This window comes from Dysidea avara, chromosome 5 (assembly GCF_963678975.1).
Source record: "Dysidea avara chromosome 5, odDysAvar1.4, whole genome shotgun sequence".
Lineage (NCBI taxonomy): Eukaryota > Metazoa > Porifera > Demospongiae > Dictyoceratida > Dysideidae > Dysidea > Dysidea avara.
Genome location: NC_089276.1, coordinates 3,889,721 through 3,917,544, shown reverse-complemented (window position 1 = coordinate 3,917,544; position 27,824 = coordinate 3,889,721). Strand labels below are relative to the sequence as shown.

At 37.6% G+C, this 27,824-nt stretch overlaps 2 protein-coding genes across 3 annotated transcripts in view; both read left to right on the top strand.

Annotated features, from left to right (window-relative positions):
- Positions 1 to 14,613, top strand: part of LOC136255726 (receptor-type tyrosine-protein phosphatase delta-like) — a 75,439-nt gene extending 60,826 nt beyond the window's left edge. The window contains exons 21-37 of the mRNA XM_066048561.1: positions 653 to 914; positions 965 to 1,007; positions 1,055 to 1,408; positions 1,470 to 1,742; positions 2,843 to 3,031; positions 3,079 to 3,155; positions 3,207 to 3,341; positions 3,390 to 3,509; positions 3,561 to 3,860; positions 3,915 to 4,070; positions 4,126 to 4,225; positions 4,273 to 4,343; positions 4,390 to 4,524; positions 4,574 to 4,705; positions 4,947 to 5,098; positions 13,497 to 13,632; positions 14,360 to 14,613. Coding sequence (XP_065904633.1) covers positions 653 to 914; positions 965 to 1,007; positions 1,055 to 1,408; positions 1,470 to 1,742; positions 2,843 to 3,031; positions 3,079 to 3,155; positions 3,207 to 3,341; positions 3,390 to 3,509; positions 3,561 to 3,860; positions 3,915 to 4,070; positions 4,126 to 4,225; positions 4,273 to 4,343; positions 4,390 to 4,524; positions 4,574 to 4,705; positions 4,947 to 5,098; positions 13,497 to 13,632; positions 14,360 to 14,437 — 2,713 coding nt within the window. The 3' untranslated portion in view covers positions 14,438 to 14,613. The remainder of the gene's footprint in view (positions 1 to 652; positions 915 to 964; positions 1,008 to 1,054; positions 1,409 to 1,469; positions 1,743 to 2,842; positions 3,032 to 3,078; positions 3,156 to 3,206; positions 3,342 to 3,389; positions 3,510 to 3,560; positions 3,861 to 3,914; positions 4,071 to 4,125; positions 4,226 to 4,272; positions 4,344 to 4,389; positions 4,525 to 4,573; positions 4,706 to 4,946; positions 5,099 to 13,496; positions 13,633 to 14,359) is intronic.
- A 1,067-nt stretch (positions 14,614 to 15,680) lies between these two features.
- The window catches only part of LOC136255728 (receptor-type tyrosine-protein phosphatase S-like), a 29,738-nt gene continuing 17,594 nt past the window's right edge, over positions 15,681 to 27,824 (top strand). Inside the window, exons 1-9 of one of the 2 annotated variants that reach the window (XM_066048562.1) lie at positions 15,681 to 15,819; positions 15,889 to 16,239; positions 17,259 to 17,321; positions 18,652 to 18,723; positions 19,406 to 19,465; positions 20,734 to 20,796; positions 21,483 to 21,545; positions 22,783 to 24,288; positions 25,683 to 25,745. In XM_066048562.1, coding sequence (XP_065904634.1) covers positions 15,759 to 15,819; positions 15,889 to 16,239; positions 17,259 to 17,321; positions 18,652 to 18,723; positions 19,406 to 19,465; positions 20,734 to 20,796; positions 21,483 to 21,545; positions 22,783 to 24,288; positions 25,683 to 25,745 — 2,302 coding nt within the window. In that variant the 5' untranslated portion in view covers positions 15,681 to 15,758. The remainder of the gene's footprint in view (positions 15,820 to 15,888; positions 16,240 to 17,258; positions 17,322 to 18,651; positions 18,724 to 19,405; positions 19,466 to 20,733; positions 20,797 to 21,482; positions 21,546 to 22,782; positions 24,289 to 25,682; positions 25,746 to 27,824) is intronic. The other variant, XM_066048563.1, reaches the window with a different exon arrangement.

Below are 27,824 nucleotides of genomic sequence, written 5' to 3'. Positions count from 1 at the left end.
AAATACTGGCCTTGGCAAAGCATTTACTAAATTTCTTCATAAGTAACTTTTAAAATTTGCTTCCACATGCCCTAAATATTTTAGTTGTTTAGTTATTTGTGTTGAAATTTTAAGGATTCAATCATTTGTTAGTCTTGTTTTTGGCAGCAGGTTAGTTATAAAATGTTGCTCTATCGTGGAGCAAACATCCAAGAATAGTTGTTGTTCTGTAATTCAAATAGTTGTAATACTACCACAACACAGTTATAATCTCTGCTTGTTTAAAGCATTTGTCACACCACACTTTTTAAAATATACTTAAACCCTAAATTAAATACTAAGAGTGAACCATTTTTATGTCTCTGCGAATACGACATACCAAACATTTCCACATAAGCTGACTTTTGTAATATTTTTTGATAGTTACATTATATAATTGCACATGATTCCTGCGCAGTGCAGAGATAGTAATAATAATTCAGTTTCTTGTTCAGTTAAGTTTACTAGTGTACTTTAAATGCTTGTAAATGGCTAGAAGGGCATAGCAGATTTCTGATGAAGAAACTAACAGAACTGTACTTGAACAAAACATAAAGTTGTACAACAGATGTATTCATATCCTTACATACATACATGACTTTGTGGTGATTGTGCATTGCTTCTATTTTTGTAGTCACTACAAAGTGGTGGTAGTAATAGGAGATCTCTCAGATAATACAACTGATATCCCAGATGAAATTCTTTTACCGTATCGTGAAGCCTTGGACAATAAATTAAACTACTATGTAGCTATAGTGGGTACAGTGACTAATAACAATCTTACACTAGGAAATGGAGTGACTACCAGTGTGGATTCAGTAGAGTACTACTACAATCAACCTCTCAACCACAGTCAGATATACAGTTACTTCATACGAGTATACTTCCAATGTTGTGTATGTTATATGATATTATATGTACCATAAGGAATGTGTGGTCTTTGTAGAATGAAACTGTTTATACAACCAGTCACTTGTTATCTTCTTTTGGTAAGCACTGTTACTCTACTTGTATTTTAAATTATTCTTCAGTACAGAAATTACAAGTGCTGAGTCTACTGACTCATCTGATGATGATGACGAAGGTGTACCACTGGGAGTCATTGTGGGTTGTATAGTTGCAGTTCTGGTATTACTGTTTACAATTCTAATTGTTTTGATCATAATTCCTCCAAAAAAAAGCCACAGAAAAAAAGTTGAAGTACTGACACGTTCTGCTGCACAGTCATCAACTACACAACCACACTTTTCCAACATTCGGATGCTAGAACTTACAAAGAGTCCTATGGCAACAATTCCTGAAGCACAGTCTTCTTCACGGTCATCTTCAGTGTCTGAGACATATGGAATACAGTTAGTTTGCGAAACAGAATCATCTCATGAAGGAAGCTGTAAGTTGTAACTTTTAGATTTACAGTAGGACACTTATCGTTTTCCATATTGCCACTACAGTGCCATACATTGATGTGACAGTTACTGAAGTTGTGACATCAGCTGGTCAACCAACCACACTTTGCATTGAGTCTGGAGGACATCCTCCTCCTACTGTGGAGTGGTTCAAGGACAATCATATGGTTGAGCATTGCACTTTATCAGATGGTTCTCTGTATATAGCCAATGCTCAAACTCACAATAGTGGTAGCTATACTGTTAAGCTCACCAACTCTTCTGGATATTGTGAAGAAGATATTAATGTTAAGGTGTCACAACCAATACCACCAAAAGGTATGAAATATAAATTTCTTAGATTTTAATAATGTGACCAGATTTACAAAACCAATCCAAATCGCACATCAGGCAAAATCAAACCAACACCACCAGTGGATAGCTACACTATCATACTACTAGTCTTGACCCTTAACATTATTTTTTTTATTTTTTTTTATTAAGGCTTAAGGTCTGTAGGACACCTGCCTGTTTAAAGTTGTTACAGAAAGTGTGTTTGAAAAGGTGGAGAAAGGAGAAAAAATCCATGACTGGACCTAAGCAGCCTCGAACCTGCTGCTATCCGATTAATGCTCGAACGCTTACAGGAGTCTGCCAGGCGGTCAGGGTGTTTTCTCCTTGTCAATTTCATGTATATGTATCTCAAAGTATATACCCCGTGTGGAACCAAATGGATATTAAATAAATTATTCATTATTCAAACTAGTTTTACAAGACGTCTTTTCTGGGTGGTATGGCAAGTTCAAATGGCAGTTTTGCTCTTGTTAAGGACCTAGCTTGGCCAGAATCAGTGGTGTATTGTTGGATGGTTGGCCAGTTGTTTTTTCTGTTGATTTTGCTCCATGTCAGCCACTAAGAAGCCAGCACTACCCTGTAATCTCGTGCCTGAACTTCAATGGTGGTGTGCCTCCATTTTGAAGTCTATCTTTTCCCCATCCCTCCACCCCCTCTTGATACTATTTTGTTTGTCCGACTGCTAGGATTTTCTATCTTATTTGGTGGGAACCTGTACAAGCAGCTACAAGTACTGGAAGTGGTTTGAAAGGTAATGGATTGATGCATCTGTTGTGTGAATTTCATATGTGTGCTTGTTATCCTTGGCAAGATATACTGACTTGAATTCTGTACCGTTTATCTCAAAACTTCTAATGTGTGATTTGGATCATTTTTCCAAAATCTAGTCACAAATGTAGTTACTGCTTATTAGTAGCATACAATCCACTCATCCTTTTAGTTCCTTCCTTGCACCATAATCCCAAAAAATTATCGTGTTTAAAATGCATTATTCATGTTTGTAAGTGAGATGAGAGGGTCCCACTGTGTGTACCTGTTCTGTGGGGTATAAACCAAGCTTGATAAGTTGATTGTTTTTTCTATAGGTGATCCAGCCCATCCACCAGTCAAACTGGAAGAGTTTGTCCAACATGTTACAATATGTCGTTCAAATATGGGGATTGGTTTTTACAATGAGTTTAAAGGCTTGAACATGCCAGAGTGGGCTTTTACTCACCACAATGCTAATCTACTTGTTAACAAAGCAAAGAATCGATACATCAGTATTTTGCCCTGTATGTGCTTGTTTTAGAAAAACAGTCAATCTAATATATTCTTTCAGATGATCATACTCGTGTTCCTCTTGAAATTGACTACACATCTACAGGATCAGATTATATCAATGCTTCTTTTATTGATGTAAAAGAATAATGTACATGGTGATGTGTATACCGTGTTGTGTAACTGTAGGGATATGCTAGGCCTTGTGAGTACATAGCCACTCAAGGCCCATTGCCATCTACTTTTGGTGATTTTTGGAAGATGATTTGGGAGAGGAGATGCTCAACAATAGTGATGCTCACTAATCTTAATGAAGGCAGAACGGTTAGTGATAAAATAGATTGGTTTAAATTTGACGTACTTCTTTTACAGACTAAGTGCCATCAATACTGGCCAGCATATGGTAGTACTGTTTATGGTGCATACAGAGTAACACTAAAATCAGTAGAACCTCTGGTAGAATATACTATCAGAGTATTTCATGTTAAGAAGGTACTTTTTAATGCAGTGTTAATAGATCAAAATCTTCGTACTTTTGTTCAGGAAATTGCAAGTTCTTCCGAAAATATTGTAGAAGTCCACCAGTTTCATTACACAGTGTGGCCTGATCATGGCATACCAAAAGATGGTACTCCGTTGCTCTCATTCCATAAGAGAGTAGAAAAGTTCCACAAGCGTGGTGATACTCCTATGGTGGTTCACTGTAGTGCTGGAGTGGGCAGGTCTGGAACCTTCATTGTTATTGATACTCAACTACAGAAAATAAGATGTGAAGGATATGTTGACATTTTTAACAATGTTCGGATGCTCCGTTACTGTAGAAATCACATGGTGCAAACACAGGTAAAATGCAAATACTTTACAATTGACAATCACTGTTAATCTGTTGCTATGTAGAATCAGTACGTATTTCTCCATGATGTGCTGTTGGAGGCAATCACTTGTGGGGACACTTCAATTGAAGCTCCAGTACAGAATGTTATTACTCAGCTAAAGGAGCTAGAGTCTGTTGATGAACATACTAATGAAACTTTGTATAGCAAACAGTTCAAAGTATGTACTATTACATAACAGTGAAGACTGATTTAATCTGCTATATTTCCAATAGATATTTACATCTGGCATTTTAGGTGAAAAGATATTTACTTATACCATTGCTACTGATCCAAAGAATGTTCTAAAAAATCGCTATTCAGTTAATCTTGCACGTAAGTATATTAATTAGGTGTGTCTCACTTAAGAAATTTCCTTACAGCTGATGTAAATTATGTTGGCTTGCCAAGCACTTATGGTAAATCAGGATATATCAATGCTTCCTACATTGATGTAAGTTCAACCAATCTTAATTTTATTGTACACATGTAATGCTCAGGGATATCGTCACAACAATGCCTACATTGTAACACAAGGACCACTGAAAGGAACTGTTACAGAATTTTGGCAGATGATATGGGAATCTAAGACCCATGCTATTGTGATGCTCTCGGCATTAGAGGAAAATGGACAAGTGAGCCATCTCAATGAGTTTAACTAAAACATAATTCATCACCTCATAGGAGCACTGCTACCAGTACTGGCCAGATGCTGGTGTAGAGGAGTATGGCTCATACACTGTAGAAGTGTTGGAATGTGATAAACCAATAGGAGATTGGTTTAAATGTCAGTTTAAACTTAGCCAAATCTCCAAGGTACATGTGTTTGTAGAATTGTCAACCAATTTTTGTACTAATAATCATTAGTCAACTTCGGACTACTTGTTCAACTTTTGTTATATAAGTTTCCATTCAGTCCTTTGTATTTGTCTTTCTGCAACATAATTCCAGTGACATGTAGCAATTGTTTTACCTCAGCTTAACCTTTCAGTCAAAATTTTACATGTGTGGTATTATCAATGTGATCGTATTCCCAATAGTTTCTTTATTCATACAGCCAATGGATTCTCGTGTCATCACTCAGTTCCACTTCCAGAACTGGTCACTGGATAGTTGTCCAGAGGACCCATCATCCACAATTGACATGTTGGATTCAATAGAACAAGTGCAGTGTAGCACTGGAAACGGAGCAATCACAGTTCACTGCAAGTATGTAGTGTGTACATAGATACAAATGAGTATAGTAGAGATCATGAAGAAGCTTCCAAAAGTGTCACCCAAAACCAGCTTCATTTTTCCTTCAAAGCAACTTGGCAGTATTAATAAGTGAACTCACAGTGACCTTAAAAAAAGTTTCACCAACACCTTATGTCGACTATGATTCAATATTACTTTGACCCAAGACTTTTGCCTTATGCAGCAGTCCTCCCTTGTGTTCCTCTCCACTACCTTGTAGGTGTTGATTTATGGGTAGTTTGGCAATGGTTTCTTGGCCCATCACATTTGTAACAAGAAACATCCATAATTCTGTAGCTTGATTGCGGAGGTGTTTCTCATGTTGTTCTTTTTGCAGCACTTTGTATTGGGAAGAACATAGCTAAAAATGAGGGGAACTGGCCTTGTAGATTTTTATAGTGCATTTACACTAGCAGTTGGGCACGGTACGGTACAGTACAGCACGGCACGGTACGCTTAATTTTGCTAGTGTAAATGGGTATCGATCCGAGCCAAACTGTTACGTGCCGGGCTGACCTGGCCCTGCTACTTCAACCATGCTGGCTCGGTACGGCACGGCACGGTAGACAAATTGAAACAAACCTTGCTATATCCTTGGCTGCTGCACGTAAATACGATGGCTTCTACCATGGCCAAACATGAAACAAAGTCCAGTTACCAAGTTCAACTTGAATGAGCTGTCCATAGAGTGATAGCCGCTGATATTGTCCTTCAAACGGATTGCTGGTAACTTGTACGACAGCAACAGCTTGAAACAAGCTTGAAAACGGCGAGGGCATCTCGTAGGACGATACTTTAGCCATCACGTGCTTATGTATAAACTTGCCCAGCACGGTTATTTCCTTACCAATGTAAATGTGCACTTAAAACGTAGCGTACCATACTGTGCTGTACCGTACCGAGCTGGAGCTACTAGTGTAAACGCACTATTAGTAATTGATAGTTGTGTTGTGCTTTCAGATGCGAAATTACATCTGGCAACATTTTTTCCTTATTACAATATGTATGGGTTTACCATTCAAAAATTATGTGTGTTACAAAAAGTGAACAAACAAGCATCAGGATTTTAGAGGGGAGGGCTAAGAGACTAACCCTCCCTTCCCCCTTGGTCCATCCCCTTAGCATCAATATGCTTAATAAAATGTTTAAATGTCCTAATAGTGCAGTCAAATGCTCATGTTCCTAATAGCGAAAAATTTTGCCTTTAGCATGAATTGAGCCACTTATACATCTCAATTTAAAAGTAGCAGAAAATTCCACAGAATAACAACTTTAACAAGTTAATGCTGTGTTACTTCTAAAACCAGGTGCCCAGTAAATACTATCCCTTAAATTATTCAACTCTTTAAATTAACCATACAGCATGCTATAGCTTTGTTACTCGCGTTGCTTTGTAACAATTAGAAGTGGGTGATACAATACCAAAAGTATCGATACCACCAATATGATACAATTCACAATGAGTATCGATACTCGATACTAATAGGGTCAATACTGATACAGGTAACTCACATGATCAGATAGTAAAATTTCATTGTATATGGGAAGTGACTGCTATTTGAAGCATCTTTAGATGGCACTTTAATGCTTGACCAAGCTATTTAAAGCACTGTTTATACTTTTAACTAGCAAAAAGCTTGTGTTGTATACCAAGATACCTTCATTTCAGCAGCTTTTGAGCCACATTGGTATCATACGTATCTTTACATGAAAATATCAAATATGTGACCCAGTCTGGGAAAACTGGTCTTATCGCCTATTCAAAAGTATCAAGAAACACCAGTTTTAAGTATTTAGTGTGTTGTAGCTCACCAATGGTTGAAGCTATGTGTATATACCAAATTTTCACACATTTTACACCAATTCCTTACCTTCCACAGCATCCAGTGTGCAAGTAGCCAACAACTAAGTTTCCTGCCGTTTTAGATAGTTTTTAAACCGAAGTTGACTGTATCAGGCAAACTGCAAAATGTGTGGGATGTGGGGGGCCTGGAAGGTGGGCAAGATGGTGTTCAAAAATTGAAAAGGAAGGCGTAGGGATGAATTAGGCCAAGTTTTGGTCCATTGAGGTCTCAAAATTGGAAAGGAAATTCACAGCAGAGGAACTTATTCAACACCACAGAGCTGTACAGCCACATACAGTCATCCCCAGGCTGACCAGAACTCCATTAAGGCCCCACACCGCATGTACGGATTGCCACTGGGCTTGGGAAAAGCAAACAGCAAAACCAGACCACTCAAGTATAGCTGGTTTTGATTGTGGAATTAGATAGTTCATTCATGTAGCTTTGTGTCCTGGGTGAAAAATCAAATCTGCTGACATGGGCGATAAGATTAGTTTTCTCAGACTGGGTCACATATCGGATTGAATCAAAAAAAATCCTAGTATCACCCATCCTTAGATGCAGTACAATAAAGTTAAATGTACTTTGTAATTCACCAATTATTTTGTAATTCATCAATTACATTGCTATGCATCTCTAAGGAAACATAATTCAAGCAATCCGCTTTAAACAACAAATTATGGACAGAAGTATCTTCTTAAGGTTACGGTATAGTCACGGGCAATCGTTCAAAATTTTGAATGCCTATCGATACTTTTTGAGAAGCCCATAAAACCAGTCTAGCAGCGTAAAAAGTTTTAAATGAAGGTGAAGCCTTCATATTTAATGTTTTTATGTAGCTACAGTGTAGTTTGAGGGAGGTGGAACACTACAATTTGTTGTAGTAACACAAGTAAGCCAGCCCGTACACCGCTCAGCTCCAGCTGTCACTACCATGTTTTTCCGCCGCCAAATACAGCAAAAGCTGTAGGCTCTATTGGCTTTTCTGGGGCATAGTGATATTGTATATTAAATTTATTAGGTCCTGTGGAAGCGTTTTTGGCGTGTTTCTTCCCAGTGACTCAGATACATGCCTTCAAAGAGCTTGTTTCACTCGAAAAAACTACTAAAAGTTCAATAAAACGTCTATACAACCAGTAACTTAAAAAATCGCTTCCACAGGACCTAGATATTTAAATTGTTTAGCCACTTGTGTTGAAATTATAAGGATTCAGTAATCTGTTAGTCTGGTTTTTGGCGGCGCGTTTTTATAAAACATCCCTCTATTGTAGACCACACACCCAAGAACAGTCGTTGTTCTGTAGTAAAAACAAACAAGCACAATTAGTTGTATTGCTAACACAACACAGTTGCTGAAATTATTTATCCCTGCTTGGTTTAAAGCAGGTTTTGTAATTTGTTCCGCCCACGCATTTTAAAACTATACCGTAACCTTAACTGTTTTATAGTTTGTCTATCGTGTTTCCATATGCAAATTCTCTGCACAGAGTCTCTTAATTTTCATTCACGTATAAAGGGGATATGTCCCTTTTTAACTTGAGTAAATAATGCCATTCCTGGTAGCTTACAAAGCTTGTTTCTGTCTTTATATGCCTGTTACAGCATGTAGGCTAGCCCCTAGTGGACTGTTGCAACTGCTTTCAGTTACCGGCCACGCTCACTGTAAACACAACAAAAGCAAAAAGTTGGGCTTTAATACTGTACATTAACTGCCTTCATTCATTGAAGGAAGGTTTGTTTCTGTAGCTCAAAGTCTGTTTGCTCACTTGAGTGTTGGACAGACACACAGACACATGGTTTTTGCCAAACTAATTTCAGTAAACCAGGTTCCTTGTTTAAAAATTAGTAGTGAGGTGTTTGAGATCACACTGAAGGCACTGTTGAGCTCAGTTACTGCCAAAGCACCATGAAAGTATTGTGAGGCTGGTTTCTGGTCTATAACAGCTAAGGCTACCAGACATCACTTTAGCCCAATGGGTGCCTTTGGCATACTGCAATACCTATTATGTACACATCATGGCCGTACCTTTGTCCTCCTTTTTGTCCCATTCTTTTTGTTGACAAAAAAGATGTGAATTTGCTGTAGCACATAATGGCTTTCCTGTGGTCACTGCTTTATGATATGCCTGACCCCATTCATTCATTTTGATGAAGCATGAGCGGGCAGGTTCACCATGTAGGTTACGAACAAGTACAAGAAGATTAGGTTCTGTTACAATCATAGAATCAAGGAAGGTTGCCTATACCTGCAGATGCACTAGTAAGCATTTAATCCCTATGTCTATAGACTAAAGTATAGATATTAATCTAGTATATGGCAACCTCTCTTGTTTCATTATAATCATACAGTAGTACTGTATGCATAGTAGTGGTCATGGAGTTTTGGGCTTTCCTGTCACCCTAAAAACAGCCCTAGCTTTCTTCATGACAGCTTTGTAGTATTATTTATACATAATCACACCCAAAAGCGTATCCCCAAATGCTTCCAACAAGTATCTATGGAATTTTTAAAATTTAACTGGATTAGCTAACTGACTGACCAACTAGTGCCTTCAGCCATGCATTAGACAGACAATGCATAACACGTGCAAGCTTGATTTCTTCACTGTTCACTACTAACATCCAAGATGTGCCTTTTTGCCTCCCACAGCAGCTACAATAGATGAATCATGGATTTACCTCTGTCCTCCTTTGTGTCCTATTTCTTTCTTTGTTACCATGTAGCTGTTGATTAGCGGGTAGCATGTAGTGGCTTCCTTGTGCTAACTGTCATATTTATACTCTTAACCATCTGTAATTTCTGTAGTGACTAGGTTGATTGCAGAGGCATTTCTTGTGCTGTTCTTCATTTGTATTGCTGAGTAAATAGTTGAAAACGAGGCAGAATGGCTACTTCACTTTCACTATTTAATAGTTGGGGCAAGTGTCCAGATGCAAACTTGTTTTATGATATGTCTGGTGCCATCCTATTCTTTGATACATTTGCATGGGTTCACCAGTCATATAATTACATATGTTGCAAAAAAGTAAGCAAACAAGTATAAGAAAATAAATTCAAGTAGTGGGTCATAGAAATAAAAGTATTGAAACAAGAGAGGTGCAGATTTACTAGTGGACATTTAATCCCTAACTCAGTCATGATCCCATTCAAATTTAGAACTTTCCAAATAAATTAATGGCTACAGATAACCTATTTTAAATACCTATGGCTATATACGTAAGTCAGTGTTTTAGTTGAGAACGCTTTACTTTGATTCTAGTGAACTTTGAGGCATTGTGAAAGCTAAAATGACTACAATTTCTGGGGGCCTATGCCCTCCTACCAGAGACTTTATACTCTAGTAAGTCCCTTCCTTCACCAGCATACACAAGTACAAGGAAACGACAACTAAGTAGTGAGCTTCACATGTAGGTGACCTCTTGTTTCAATAGAATCCCCACTTTTCCTTGTACAGTGAACCCTTGGTTATCTGAACCCCTTTGTTCTCAGGCAATGATAAAAATGTTCAGGTAAGTGATTGTTCAGATAACTGAAGCCCATACATTTATATACAGAGCTCTGTTGAAACACTCTAATAGAACATACACCTATACTCAAAATAGTCTAATAGAACAGTCATTTCCAATTTCGGATAAACAAGGGTCAGAGGTGATTAGCATGTGACGTCACTGTGAACAGTCTGTGATGTGAATGTGAGGTTGCAGTGAAGGTCAGATAACCGAGGGTTTAATTGATTTGATTGGCCTGAAGTTAAATAACAAATGTGACTGGATCTACGAAAACCGTTCTTATCACCCAAGACAGGTAGTTTGATTTTTTCACACAAACACAGAGCTTAATGAATGCACTATCAAGTTTCACTGCCACAGTCAACCAGAGTAAAGTGGTCTGCTTTTGCTGGCTCTTTTTTAGAGCACAGTGGCGAGCCGTACGAGTAGTCTGGGGTATTAATGGAGCCCTGGCCAACCAGGAGATGGCTGTGTGTGGCTGTACAGCTCCGTGGTGTTGGACAATGACCTGTGCTGTAAATTTCCTTTCATTTTAGCCAGTTCTGAGCCCTGAATGGCCTATAACTTGGCCTAATTCATCCCAGCACGTTTCTTTACAATTTTTGAACATCATCTTGCCCGCCTTCCAGAGCCCCCACCTCCCACCCTTCTGGAACTCGCCTGATACAGACAACCTTGGTTTAAAAACTATCTAAAATGGCGGGAAACTTAGCTGTTGACTACTTCTTCAGTGGATGATCAGGAAGGTAAGAAATTGGTATGAAACGTGTGAAAATTTGGTATGCGTAGCTACCACCATTGGCCAGCTACAACACACTGAATATTTAAAACCGACATTTCTCGATACTTTTAAATGGGTGATAAGACCGGTTTTCCCAGAGACAGTCACAAATTATGAGTAAGATGAGCAAATACCTCTCTTCTACACATGAAAATATTAGTTCAATACAAAAAACTAAACAGAAAAAAGAGAGTCCTATTTTCCATCACTCATGCACTCAACACCCGCTTTATGATTTTGCTGCCACCATAGTGAGCCTACAGAGTGAACAACATGGGAGATGTGGGCAGGAGGTTATTATTGATTTTTAATTATACACTTGACTCTTGTTATTTCAGTCTCTGACTGCTCTATATTAGAGTATCTCGATCTTGAAGGCTGCCAGGACTGTATATCCATGCACCCTGTTGAACAAGAGTGGTAGGACTTTCACCCTTCTGTTATGTTTATATGCACAACTAATGCTTTTACCTTAAAATTGGTCACGCTGTGCCCCCTCCTATCGTGAAATAGTGCATTCATGTGATCTATAATATTAAAATTTGGTGCAGCTACCTAAAATTGATGTGGATAGTGACGGGAAACAAGGAATTTAATAATGATGGCCATAGTTTTAGACAAAATATTAATGGAAGATTTTAGTTTGGCAAAAGACTATGCACTTGCCATATTTGCCAAAATTTCCTGCTCTATATGGTAAGATTCACTACATGTAACACTGGTAGAGGTTAATTCATACATGCTGACACGTTGCATGAACAGTGACAGCTAGGTGATTACTTAGTCCAACAAATACTTGTATCAGGCCACCAATTTCACTTGTATAAATGCCACAAAGGCCAATGGTCATTAGTGTAAATGGTACATACATATGAAGACTAATAGTACAAATGGCGCAATTGTCAATAACGTACAAAAAAGATCTATAATGTAAATGACACAAAATTCAATGGTAATAATGTAACTGGTACAAAGTGTCCAATGGTCTAAATAGCCAATGATGCAAATGGTACATACAAAGACAGTGAATGGCACAAATGCCAATAATATACAGACTGAAAATGCTGATATCTAAACCAACATCCCAGGGTTGTGGTGGGTGTGTGTTGTCAGCACCTATAGCTTTGAAGGTAGCAAGCAGGTGTCGATAGAATTTCATGGTCATGGGTCATTGAGATGGCAGATCAGATTGTATTGGTTGTCCAATATCTTAGTTCTTACTTGTTAATTCTAAGACGGCTGGATAGCACATGAAATGGGATTGTTTTACCTTTGTGGCACTCTCGTATGTTTGTGTGTCTACTCCATCCCAACTACCAAAAGTTGGGAAGCCTCGTTCAATGCCTGATAGTTTACAAGCAGCTAGTTGGAGCTGTTCCATTGCCATCAGAAGGTGTGTCTTGGCAAATGGTTCTGTCAGGAGCATTGGAATTTCCTGCAAAGTTTACTGACAGTTCCAGTAATGCTGGATAGCATGGCTATGATCTCCCTACTAGAATCAGAAAAGCCCTGTCCACCCTGACCTTCTTGACACATCTGCCAATTAGGCAGAAAGGTGGGAAGTGTATCCCTTCCACCTGCTCCAGGGGAGCTGCCCTCACTGTGTCAGGATCTGGTCTCCTGCTCATAAACTGTTTCAGTTGAGCACTGAGGTGGGGTGCCACAGATCTATGTTGCTGTTACCAAGAGTCACCAGTATCTGTTGAAATATTCACTGGTGTAGTTACCACTCTGCTAATGCTGTTGATTGTATTGCCCTAAATTCCTTGTCTGCCTCACTATTGTCTACCCCACGGAGGTGTTCTGCTGTGATGCATGAGCCATGATAGTGGGTTAATAATAGGGACCACCCATTTTTCAAATTTCAAAAATCCTAATATATAATACACCAAAAATCCACCTTGGAAAACACTCTGGTTGTTCCTTGCAAGAAATTTATAGTATCAAAACAATTTGTTCTGCTGTGACAAAGTCTTGCATTTTCTGCTACTAGTTACATGCAACAAAAATTGTGTGCATGCATGATTGAATATGGGACTAATTTTTTCAATTAAATTTTTGTATTGAGTTACTAATTAAGTGTATTTTGACGTGTAGAAAGAGGAATACCAGTGTTGCATGCAGCGAATCTCATGAAATACAATTAATAAACACTTACAACAGCCAGTGTATATGATGTAGATGGATTTCATTATTTAGGAACAATACTGTATGTACTTATTATCATATTCTGTAGCAATGGAGTTGGCCGCAGTGGGGCCTTCTGTGCTTTGATGTACTGTTTGAACCAGTTTAAAGCTGAACAAAAGGCTGACATATTCCAGACTGTGAAGAAAATGCGTACACAACGTGCAGGAATAGTCGAGACATTGGTTAGTATTGTAACATGATAAAAGTATTGAACCTGTGTGTGACCAGATTTAAGTATAGTAGTGAATTCCAGGAATTTACTACAGACCACATACTAATCGTCATACATGAATACATTTTGCATGCTGGGAGTCCACTACAACCAATTATCAAACTAAAATTAGATTTGTTACTAGTATAAAGACTACTTATCAATATGTCTCAAAGAAAAGTTGATAAGAAAGTATGCTTAATTTATGAGGGAGTTTGAGTCAAATTCATGATTACTTTGTTGTAGATGCTAATAGAATGTCCAGTTTGTTAATGCTGTATAGTAGGGATTATAATGTTTGCACTTTCCCATTAAGAAATATGAGCAAAAGCCATCCTAACACTTTGCAATGCCTTGGCAGTATTTGTTAGGCATAAAATCAAGTACAAAAGTGGCTTCAGTGCAGTCTGAAACTCATCTGACTAAGTTGCTACATTTTTTCAAACTTTGCATAGTGGAATTTTCTTCTAACAATGTAGCTGTCTAACTGATGTCTTCAAGCAAATGTAACTCAAACTTTTCGCTGTTAGGCATCAGTTTAACTTGACAAGTGCCATTTTGCAAGCCGCAGTACTTACAGTGTCTTAAACCAGCTAGGTTCTACTGTAGGGTCACTTTGTAAGTGGAAGTAGTACAGGAGGTTGCACAGATGTAGATGTTTTTGTGTGGAGTCAATACTATTATTTTTTCTCTTTTAGGAGCAGTATGAATACCTTCACAAAGCCCTGCTTGAAGCAATTCAAAGATATGATATGTACTCTAACTTTACTTTGTAAATTTTGTGGTCCTTCAAATTTGCATTTTTTTTATTTTTGTACTGTGGTGATGTCACAATAACTTGTGTAGTATACAATTCTGGCTACACAAAGTACTTTTATACTATGATTACCATGCATGGATCAGAAACTCATTGTTATATTGTTGTTTAATTATTGGTTAATAACATATTTTATGTGCAAATTAATATCCTTGCGCTACAATTTATAAATTAAAATTTATTGCATGCGTACACACACAGTTCATATAAAGTTCACTGCCTGTGGTGGCAAGAGATCTAAAACATGCAATCAACAAAAAAGTAACGGTTACAAAATATGTCACACATGCAGGAGATCTGTACCTTTAAAAGCATGTAAAATAGAATGCTGAACCCACAAACACATTACATTGGGGAGCTTGACATGACCCATACATGCATGTTAGCGTAGGAAGAGATCATCCATCTTTGTCAATTCAGTTATAAAGTAATGAGTATATGCAGTGAGTCTATACATGATTGACTGATGGTTACTAAATTCTTTTGGTCAAAACAATAGTTAGATCAAAAATAATAGTATATGTATGTAGCAATAGGAGTGGCAATTAGCTAGCTATACCAATCATATATACTTTTACTGTATGTGGCAGTTGAACACTATCACCATTATATGTTGCTAACCTATAGTGGGAATAATAATGCTGACTGGCATTGTTTAGTTGGCTCTTTGTTTGTTAGTGGTTCTTTTGATGTTGGTTATTTTGCACTTGTCATGTAAACTTGTAGCCCAAGGGGCTGAGGTCATGTAGACCAAAAGTGTACATAAAGTGAATACATAGCAATGCTCTGTGGTTGAAAATGGAAAACATGCACCCATCACACTGTATTATGTATGGATGATTTCCACTTTCAACCATAGATAGCTATTACTGTATAAATCTTGTTCTGAAAACACTCCATTCACTGAGTAGATCAAATCTCACTAAAAGCTGCATACTTTGCAGTGACAGCTGCATCACATCTAACCACAGTACACAAGTGTTTAGATCATTAACCACTATTGTTAGATCATTAACCATGTTGTCTACCATGGAATATATAGTTACGATTTATTTAGCTACAGGCTACAGCTATTAAACCTATGCACCTGTATACATGTTGGTCATCGGTATGCCGTATATTGATTTCTTCGTCATGATGATTGTAAAGCAATAATAAATAATTTCCCTAAACAATGTGTTTGTATAGATTACGTAACGGCAGGAAGTCGGTACACTGTCGCTGCTCCCCTGCAGCGCGAAATATTAAAGAGGGCGTTAACATAGAGTGCTTGTTGAAAGATGGCTGTGCGCGCCAGTTTCTTCAAGCTTTGCCTGCTCGTAGTCTGTCTGTACTTTATGGGTAAGTTTGATAGCTATGTAGCTATTGATGTCAAGTAACTTGTTTTGACGATCTTCCAATTTTTATTAGCAATTCCTAGTGCAGAAGGGGGCGGCAACAGCTGCAACCTTGTAGTTGATAAAACTAGCGATATTGTGGTGGGAGAAAGGATAGAAATCAATTGTAAATGTGATGATGACTCTGAACTACTTGTATGGCGCTTCAGAAATGGAAATAAAGTTCCTCAAACGACCGAGGCAAAAGAGGCCAAAAACACCAATGGGGTCTACTTCACACGCCCTAAAAGAGATTCACAAGCAAAGAAGAGAGGCTCTACTTTAGTCATTCCAGAATTTTCTGTTGACTTAAACCAGAGTGTATTCCGTTGTGTAAAAGACGGAGGCAAGAATGCCAAACCACGGACTCCTGTTAAGTTAATCGGTGAGTTGAGTCGGCCTGCTTATAGCTACGATTAATTTTGTGCACAGCTATAGCTACTTGCAAAATTTGATAAGTTAATATTAGCAAGAGTTACTACACTCGATATCATGCAGCAAACCGCTGGTAGTATTTTATTTGTAGCTACCTCTATACAGCAATTTAGGGCAGTTAGGGTAACTTGAGAAACTCCTCGGCTACATTAATGGGTCAAGCAGACATATTTTTCTCATGCCTATTTGCATCACTTTCTACCTTAATATTTGTTAATGGTGTAAAAGATCGGTCCATTACACTCCAGACTTATGATCAATTAAACAAGCACCTGTAATGTTTCCTTATAGGCACTGTACAAATTGACTGTTTTGTTCTTCATGTTGTCTATCACTGTAACTCCGAAAGCTCTTACCAGATAAGGGAAACTTTAACAGCCCATTGGTTTTTCTCTCTAGACAAACAAAGTTGTAAAATGAAGTTCAAGGAATATGAAAATTTCAGTCAATGGTTCACATTATTTTACATGCACACTGAATTGATTTAAGATTATCTTACAAGTGTGTAACCAAAAAACAGTTGCTTTAAGTTGGTAGAATTATCACAGTAGCAATTTACAAGATTTTGGCTACCTACTACTTGTTCTTATTTTGATTACTGCACTACATTATCTTTGAGACTATATTCTTTGTAAGCCTATAGTTACTTGAGAACAAGAAAATATTATAAAATGTAGGACTGGTGATAAAGCTTTGGGTCAGTTGAATAATTAAATAACTGTGACATATCTCAGTGAGATTGACATAAAATTTAGTTTGGCGAAATAACCAAACTGCCAAATTATAATCTCAACTGTCAATTCTCTTTGTCCATTTATGTCCGTCTGTGTATATCCCCTGTGTAATGTAGGATATTATCACAAATCATGTTTGCCCACTTGAGGATATCCTTATTATTATTAATACAATTTGTAGTGTCAAGGTGCTGTAGAATTATTAAATAATAATACATGTATGTGTCATCAACAGCAATGACGTCCACCCCATCTGCCACATCCACAAGTATTACCAATAACCCATCACCCACTTCAGGTACGTATGTGCTAGTTGTGTATTTGTGATCACAATTGTGCAGAGGTTTGATAAGTAGCAAATTGTATGCCAAAACATTTAGCTTGGACTTTGACTTACTGATTTCCACTGTACGGCCATGAGTGATGTACTGTTGTTTCCAATTTGTAAAATATCCACATAGGGCTGCAACAAATATTTGATTCGTTTGGACTTTCATTAGAAATTTGGCATCCAGATACTAAATTTACCATTCGAATATTCGTTTACTAGTAAATTACAGCTGTGTACAGTGATGGTGGCTTTGGTTACAAGCTATATTTCTACTAGATGGCTTGTTCTGTTATGTAAAACTGATTATAAAGACAGCTACTATTAATGCATATATTTCAGGGACAAAGTGGAAAGTGGGTGGAAAAATTTTGCTGAATTCTAGCACTATTGCATTAATATAAATGTTATCAATTAGTTTGGTATTCATTTGTTAAGACATTCAAATATCCAGATACTAAGTTTAACATCATGCATCCCTACCATATAGCAGGAAGGTTTGGTGAATTTGGAAGTGAATTGTCTTTTGCCAAACCTTTTCATTTTCAGCCATGTTCCACCCGTTACGCAGCGTTCAAATGAAGGACAGTACTAGAAGTGTCTCTGCAATCAATTCACTTGCTATGGAAAATACAGGTGTTTAGCGATACAGCCATGGGAAAGCCATATATCATGTTCTCACAAATTGACACCTTCTGTTGCCAGCAAAAAGAACTGGGGGACAAAGGTAAATCCATGATGCGTGTATTGTACATACTGTGGTTGGTGAAAAGGCATGTCTCAGGACGAAGCAATGTCGAACAGTGAAAAAATCAAGCCCGTAACCTTAACCATTGTTGAGTATGCTTGGCTGGAGGCAGGCGGGCATGCAGTAGTCTCACATAGCCAGACCACATTTTTTTCTTTTGTGAGGATGGGATCCTGCTCCCACAAAAAAAGAGAAAAAATACAGTCTGGCTTTGCAAGACTAGGTGGCAATCAGTTATATAGTAGAAAATTCAACTAAATTAAAAGAAATCGTTGGAAGGATTTGGGGTCGGTCTGAAGGAATTTTTGGGCTTGGTCATGCCTAACCAATGCTGCCAGCTGTTGCAAGAGAAAAGTGAGGCTGGTTTCTGAGTTATATTTTTCAGCAGAAAGCCCAAACCTCCATGATTCCTAATATACATTCCTACCGTACTGTATGATACAATAATAAAGTTTGATAAGGCTAATGTCAAGTGACTACTATATGTATTATTAACATTTGCTATAGTGATAAAGAGTGTTACATGATAATTTGCTGCATTTTATTTGCTAGCTATTTCAATGAATTTGGACACTGATCCCAGTATAGGTATGGCCACATCATCATCATCATCCACTATGGCTGGTATGTAGGAAGATAGCAAATATAAAGAAATTTCTTATTTACAATTTTTGGTTAATTTATCGTTAATAATTGCATGTATGTTCTACCAAAGGAAAAAAATGGCACCAGACACGTTAGATTACAATTCTATATACGTAGATCACATGAGTCATTATGTGCCTTGGTTATTAAAATAAGCATTTCACTTCATTTTTGATATTGTCTACATGTTATGTCATGTTACATATTCAGAATATGTGAAACTGCTCTGAAATCAATTGACTCACACAACTGTAAGAAGCACATTGTGAAAATCACAGACAATAATTGCTCCAGAAATCCTGCGCACAAAGCTGTTGTACACAAATTGACACTTTTGCAGTAGTGCTGACAGAAATATGTGTTTGTGTTGCATCCCTTTTAGTTCCTGTGGGAGTTGAACAGACATACTTTTTATAGGCCTAGACGATGTTAAGCAATAAAAAAAATCTAGCTGCAACATTACTCATTGCATTAATTATTGTATTGCATCATATATTTTACTGTACAGAAAAACCTCCATATGGAGTATATAGCAAATATATGTATGTATGTCTGTGTGTGCCAATGAGGTGTACTTTAATGGTACGTATTTCTCAAAAACATGACTTGAGAGCTGTGGTTCAAATAAGATATGCAGTAATGTCAATATTCTTATCAACAGTAATGACATCACCCAGTTCAACTACACCCATGATTAGCAGTAGCCAGTTACCCACTTCAGGTATGTTATATAATAGTTATACGGGCACAATGTGGAGTCTATGAAATTTATAAACCTGAAGGCCCGGGCTGTAGTGCACAAGCAAAGCGAGGGCGCTACTAAGGGCCTGAGGGTTTATAAATTTTATAGACTCCACATTGTGCCCTTATAACTACTGCTTTAGACTCTATTTCACATTACACTCAGATTACTTACCTCATCCATGGCTGTTTCTGCTGTAGGCTCGGCAAAAGCGGCTGGTTTTCTTGCAATAATACTAGCATCATGGCAACTATGCGTCCTCACGTGACAAAAATAATAGCGTTTACTGCACGTGAACAATGCATAGCGCTTGTTAAATCACTGCAAGTGAACAATGCATAGCAATTGGATAAACCTAGATTTTGAGCATATGTTATATTGTGCCTGAAGGCATGGAGTATATTAGAAAACAAGGTGGTGTATATGAGATTTATTACCCATCCATAACAACCTAAATAGAGTCTAAGTACTTGTATGCTGACAATATACTATATTCTACAGTTAACAGATGACAGTGCACCATTTTGCATGCAAATTTATTAGGCTGTATACTAGGGTCATGTGCCACACTACAGAATCATTCATATCGATGTAATTCTGAAGTCCCTATAGCTACAATGCATTAGTGACAATCTGCTGCCTTGAGATGACACTGGCTTAGCTGGAACTGCTAATACGGGCTGGCTAACTATAGTTAGTAACTGTTACCACCCATGTTCATGCACAAGGGATAAAATACGTATATGAATTATATGTCACATAAATCGTGGCATAGCCATGAGGTACATCTAGGCATCCATAAAACCAAGCCAATAAGTAGAATCACTTATGAAATCATTTGGAATAGCCAACAGGTATCATAGTAGGAGTGTTTTCATTAAACATTCTATTCTGTTAAAGTACCAAGCTTTTTTATATAGTACATAACATTGCATAATGTTGTATATCATGGATGATGGATCTTTGCTCTTAGTTAGCTTAGACTTACGTGAGGCTGACTGAACATATACAAGCAAGTGTAATGCACATAGACAGACTCTATGTAAAATTGGTCAAATTTTAATTAATTAATGGCTGGCTACATGTCAAGCCAGGCCTTAAACTGAACCTACCACCTTTGGTTAACTTTTCCTCCATTAATTTTCAGGTAGCCGGCCTACCACTTCAATGTCATTTTGTATCTTTATGTTTATTAATATAGCAAGATTGTCTGATCAGAATTGTCATCTTGTTATATTATTCTCTAGCCATTCCAACAAGTAAGGTTGCTGAATCTACAAGGAACATGGCCACATCATCAATTATAATTGGTACGTAGGAGCTGCGTTAATGTACAGCAGTATCAGTGGTACACTTTTCTCTGTACATACAGAAGTATACCTGGAATTTTTCACAGTACATAATTTTCAGATTTTCGCAGTTAGTAAAGCTACCGTGAAATTTTTTATCACATGAAAATTTATGTGTGTCCTACAAACTTCAACTCACCTTGCTGATAAATTAGTGTGGCTCCTGGTGTGTGATGCTACTGTTTTTAGGCATATGACTCCACATATATATATATATATATATATATATATATATATATATATATATGCTTACAAACAATACCATACATTCCAGAAATTATAGTGGGCATGGCTCACGAACAAGCTGGCCTACTCCAAGACTAGACTATGTCTCACACAGAGAATGCCACTACTGTACTACTTGGTTCAGACACGCTTTAGATGTTTGAAGTAAAAATCAATCCAGACTCTTCGTAGGTGTGTGGTTGAGAACAAAAATCTTCAAATTGAGCAACAGTGATCTGTATTTAAAACACGATTACCTGGCATCTTTGAAATTTAAAACACTAAAATCCTGACAAAGTACATAACCGTGAAATATACATACCACACAATTTTCCAGGTATGTGGTACACCTTTGCTTTCTATGCACATAATATTTGAAGTATGAAATAATATTGTATTATAATTTTTTGTGTGTTTAACAGTGATGAAATCCAGTGCAATTGTTAAATCCACAATTGTTAGCGGTGCTCCATCACCCATTACAGGTATGTACTAGTTGTGTACTTGCAAAGTTTCAGCGTGCTTTGATCCAAATTTGCTATGAAAACTACACTATCAAAAAAGTGATTGAATATCCTCTTGTTGGTGTAAAAAGGAGAACGTTGGTGTGATTCAATCATATTATAAACTCTACTTCATAGACCTTGTGGTACAAGTTACTTGAAGTGTTAATGATTATAAAGTGAAACTTCACTTAGCAATCACCTTGCTAATAAGACCACCTTGTTATCTTCCATATTATTTCAATTTCTTTAAGTTTTGCTAATACAGCCACTTCATTAATAGTTCCAGCAGCCACTCACCACAAGACCAAACAGGAGAAGTTAACAATGTTCTGTTGATGGAGTGCCTTGTGCCATAGGTGTATATAGTAAGATAATTTTAGATAGGCTCTTGATTTGGTTGTGCACAGTGTTGAGCAAAAAAAAGGTCACCTGCTAAGAATCGCTCCCCTCCACCAAATATACATTGTATTATACATTGTATCACTGATAAAGCACATAAAAATCCATATTTACAACTTCATAGTTCGCTACACTGTGTACTAATGAATGGAGTTTACCTGCATTACTATTTAGTTAATACATAGCCAAATCTATACATTTTGACTTTGGTTCTTGCAATTATAATACAGAAATGTACCTGAAATTAAAGTTTTAGCTCATTCCGTGACTTTTATTGACCCAGATTGTTCAGGCCCCCAGTGTGATCTAGATTGTTCAATCTGGCCATCATCCTAGGTGGGACTGCTACTAATACAAATTTAGTTCTATAGTTGCCTCAAGTTTTAAACTGGACTACCACCTTTGCTTCACTTGTTTCTTGCTACTCCATCCACCACTCCTATTCTAATGCATGTAACAGTGATAAAAATTGCCAAAATTGCACTGGGTTGTGTTATTTGTTCTAATACATTGGAATGCCATCATTCCAGTGTAATAATAATTTAGAACCAAAGCCTTAGCCCAACACACACTGATCCTAAATGTGGTCAATACCTTCACAAAGTTTATTAAAAAGATTTATGAGGACCTTACAGTAGCTGTACTAAATGAAAAATGTGTGTGTGCCTGCACAGCATGAGGGAGCACATGTATACATGTTAATGAAATGACAACAAGAAACAAACCCACAACTAACTACGTAGACCAGCTATATATACTGTAACGTATATATTTAATATAGGGCTTCTAAATTTGTTCTATTTCATTTACTATGTAGCTACATCAAGTATGGCTGTTGATCCCACTCCATCAACGAGTGACGTAGTCATATCAAGTATGGCTGTTGGTCCCATTCCATCAACAAGTGACATAGCCACATCAAGTATGGCTGTTGATCCCACTCCATCAACAAGTGACATAGCCACATCAAGTATGGCTGTTGATCCCACTCCATCAACAAGTGACATAGCCACATCAAGTATGGCTGTTGATCCCATTCCATCAACAAGTGACATAGCCACATCAAGTATGGCCGTTGATCCCATTCCATCAACAAGTGACATAGCCACATCAAGTATGGCTGTTGATCCCATTCCATCTACAAGTGACATAGCCACATCAAGTATGGCTGTTGTTTCCATTCCGTCAAAAAGTGACATAGCCACATCAAGTATGGCTGTTGATCCAATTCCATCAACAAGTGACATAGCCACATCAAGTATGGCCGTTGATCCCATTCCATCAACAAGTGACATAGCCACATCAAGTATGGCTGTTGATCCCATTCCATCAACAAGTGACATAGCCACATCAAGTATGGCTGTTGATCCCATTCCATCAACACGTGACATAGCCACATCAAGTATGGCTGTTGATCCCATTCCATCAACAAGTGACATAGCCACATCAAGTATGGCTGTTGATCCCATTCCATCTACAAGTGACATAACCACATCAAGTATGGCTGTTGATCCCATTCCATCAACAAGTGACATAGCCATATCAAGTATGGCTGTTGATCCCATTCCGTCAAAAAGTGACATAGCCACATCAAGTATGGCTGTTGATCCCATTCCATCAACAAGTGACATAGCCACATCAAGTATGGCTGTTGATCCCATTCCATCTACAAGTGACATAGCCACATCAAGTATGGCTGTTGATCCCATTCCATCAACAAGTGACATAGCCATATCAAGTATGGCTGTTGATCCCATTCCGTCAAAAAGTGACATAGCCACATCAAGTATGGCTGTTGATCCCATTCCATCAACAAGTGACATAACCACATCAAGTATGGCTGTTGATCCCATTCCATCAAAAAGTGACATAGCCACATCAAGTATGGCTGTTGATCCCATTCCATCAAAAAGTGACATAGCCACATCAAGTATGGCTGTTGACCCCATTCCATCAAAAAGTGACATAGCCACATCAAGTATGGCTGTTGATCCCATTCCATCAATAAGTGACATAGCCACATCAAGTATGGCTGTTGATCCCATTCCATCTACAAGTGACATAGCCACATCAAGTATGGCTGTTGATCCCATTCCATCAACAGGTGACATAGCCACATCAAGTATGGCTGTTGATCCCATTCCATCTACAAGTGACATAGCCACATCAAGTATGGCTGTTGATCCCATTCCGTCAAAAAATGACATAGCCACATCAAGTATGGCTGTTGATCCCATTCCATCTACAAGTGACATAGCCACATCAAGTATGGCTGTTGATCCTACTCCATCAACAAGTGACATAGTTACATCACATGTAATTGGTATGTAAAGAGTAGTAAATTCTGAGTAACACTTATGTATGTTGCTATTTGGTTCATACCTTGTGGTTGTCATCATTAAAAAAAGCAATTGACATTACACTGTAACATTATTGCAGCAATGTCTTAGCTACCTCCTTTTAATTTTGAAGGCCACACTGTTTCTCACACAGCTTGGCTGTTTTGGCATGAATATCACCCTTTGTAATTGCAAGTCAAAAGCCAGCCTATAGCAGTTTTGTTTTTATCCATCTTCTTTTTCTCAATAAACCACTATGAAGATGCAATATTCCAGTTGTATCTATATTGTTTGGTATGTTTTAATTTTTGCTTGTGGCTATATAAAGATTATACAAGTTATGAACTTTCAAACAAAGCTAACATTTATAAGAGTTTAAAGTGGCTAACGTTGAGGGGGTTCAAGTATGCAGGACCCTAACTTGAACCTGGCAACCTCCTTTGATGTTTTTCTGCACTATTCTGTGTGACTGTCCCATTAGAGAATTTTGACATTGCGATTGTTACAGTTGATTTGATTTTGTGTAGCTTTGTAGATATTTCTTCACCTTCTTTTAACATTTGCACTAAATCCATCCACAGATTGATTTTTAAGTTGTTCTCATAATAGTTTATCCTGTAGAGTTGACAAAAATTAGTTTATAATTATCCACAACTCCTCTGTGAACATTCAATGGATTCACCACCAGACTTTGTACTTTAATTTGTGTCCTTAACATGCACTGTATTTGAGTTATACATTTGCTATTATAAGGATTCTTGAGATATATCTATGCCCGTGAAATGAAAATCAATTAATCCAATTTTTAGGGCTCAAATGGAAAAGGCAATTTTGGCTATTTTGCACAATTGCAGTTCCAATGGTGGAAAAAAATTGTAGTACTTAAAAACCGATTCACTGCTGTAGCTGTCATATGGTGCATTTGCCCTATAAACACTTCTAGTGTTAATGTTTAGGCACTCTGTGGCTTTTATTGTGTCTTCTAGCAGGTAATGCACTTATTCTAAGATCCCTAATTAAACAGGAACAGGGATAAACGGATCCGTTGCACATAATTTGCGGTCATGTGTAATTACTGTTCTGGTGGATACTTCAAAGTGATCTGGTGTTATCATAGAGCAGTACAATAGTACGGTATATTAAGAATTAATATTCTACCTAAGTTGATCAATATACTTTAATAATACAGTCAGATGGTATAATTAAGTAGTCATCGTATGTTGTAGAATTACTGCATGGCCACATTCTAAACTGGTAGTGTAAAAAACATTATGTACTAGTTGGAGTGACCTAATTTTAACTGTGTTTGGTTGTTTTAAAATTATTGTGAGCATAATTTGTAATAACAGATTTTAATATATATTATTTATTTTTACAGTATCAACAGACACAGCATCTGTCACATCCATGATTATCACTAGTAGTCCATCACCTACCCCAAGTATGTTTGTGCGTGTGCGCATGTGTGCAAGCACGCGTACATGTGTGTGCTCGTGCGGATGTACATGTGTGCCTACACATGTATGTATGCATGCATGTATGTACTAGCTGTGTGTTGTTAGTTGTGTACATATTCGTAAAAGTCCCATCCAATTTCACACAACATAAACTTTCTCCTCGCAGTAGTTGCTGTCATAACTATGTGTATACCTCGCAAAATTTGAATAATTATGTACATACATACTCATTGTAGAAGTAAGGCTACATCAAGACACACAGTAGTATGTTGTGCGGCCAAGAAAGCCAGCACACCACACCATGAGTATATTTACAGGAAGAAACAAAATGCGATTTTCACGCATATGTAGCTCTGTGTTCCCTTCAGAATCATTTTTATACTGCAAATGCCCTCCACCTACAGGACCCCACATACCAAGTTTTAGCAAGATTGCTTAATGCAGTCGTGAAATATAAGCCTTCAAAATTTGGCTTGATTTCTTCAGTTTTTTTTTCTTTGTTCAGGGGACTCGGGGAGCTTAGATTATTCTTTTCACACACTTTACAAAAACCATTATAAAATACAAATGTGTAGCTCAATTGTCTTGAGCTTTGGTACACTTTAAGAATGTATTGCAGCACAATCATGTACCAAGTTTGGTGCAAATCTGACTAATATTCATAGAGCTATGGATGGTTATTTGCATTTAAAAAGGCCGACTTGTTGTCATGCCTACAGGGTAAACCACTTATGGTGTTAAAAATCAGTATGCATATATGATAGGTTAATCATCATAGCTCAACCTTTTGTGGTTTAAAAGAAATCGCATTGACAGCTACAGAGTTACAAGGCAAAAACCAAACAACTGTAAATTGTGGGGTCAAAATGATCTAATAGAACAGTCACCGCGGGGTAAAAAGGTGCACAAAAATTATCGGGAAAAAGTTACTGACCAACATTTGAACCAGGAATCTCAATACTAGACACCCAAATCCTTTACCACTGAGCCACTGTTATCACAGTTGATCATCTCACTTTATTTCTACTCAGTAGTCAAGTTCATAATTTCATAGTAGATCTACCAACGGAAAATCTAGATTGTTCTAGAACATTCTACAAAAATTATGAATGTATAGAGCCATGTCGTGTGGCCAAATACAGCCAGTGTAGGCAGGCGAAATACTCATTTTACAGAACCAGAAAACACCATTTTCATGCATCTGTTTATTATCAATTTACCACAAGGGAAGGAACAGTACGAAAGAAGCTGCAACAGTTATTGTTGTAGCCTCTTTACAGGTAAGACCCAGCCTTCGATATGCAACAGCTAATAATGAAGATGGAGTTCGTGTAGACATTTATGCTTCAGGATTCTGGGGAGGTAAGCAAACATCTCTTAAGGTGTTTTTTTATGTCAAAGTTACTAGGCTGTTGCATCTTCATATCGTATGTGCTACCCAAGTAGCTATCCTCATATCGACGTTTTGAACATGAGAAAAACAGAAGTATGAACAATGAGATTGAGATGGGTTCTTTTACCCCACTTGTATTTTCAACATTAAAGGGTGGTATGGGTCATGCTGCTCAGTGCTGTATTTACAGAAGATTTGCTCTCCTTGTCTCTCTTCAGAAGGAGTAGTGTCATATAGTTCTGTGATGTCAGGGTGGTGGCAAGGGTTGCTGGTAACTCTAGGAATAATAATAAAAAAATCTAAATAAAAAAGTTTTCATGTATCCATAGCTCCATAGTGCTTGAATGGTATGATTAACCATTTCTGCAGTGGAAGCTTCCTCCCAATCCTAGTCGAATCTGCCCAGCTACGTATCATTGGGGTGTACGTACCTTCAAAATTCATCTCATTTCAGTCCTTCATATAGCCACGCAGTCTTTGATGATTCCTGTAGTAAAGGGAAAATGTTAAAAGGAATTATCAAGGTCAACCATAGACTGACTTTGGAACTTACAATTACAAATAGAAGTGATATCTGCACAAAAACAGCCAAGCTGTGAAAAAAGGTGCGGCCTTAAAAAGCTTTGGTGAAAGAAGTTGTGAAATCAAAGGTGGCGGCCAACAAATGGCT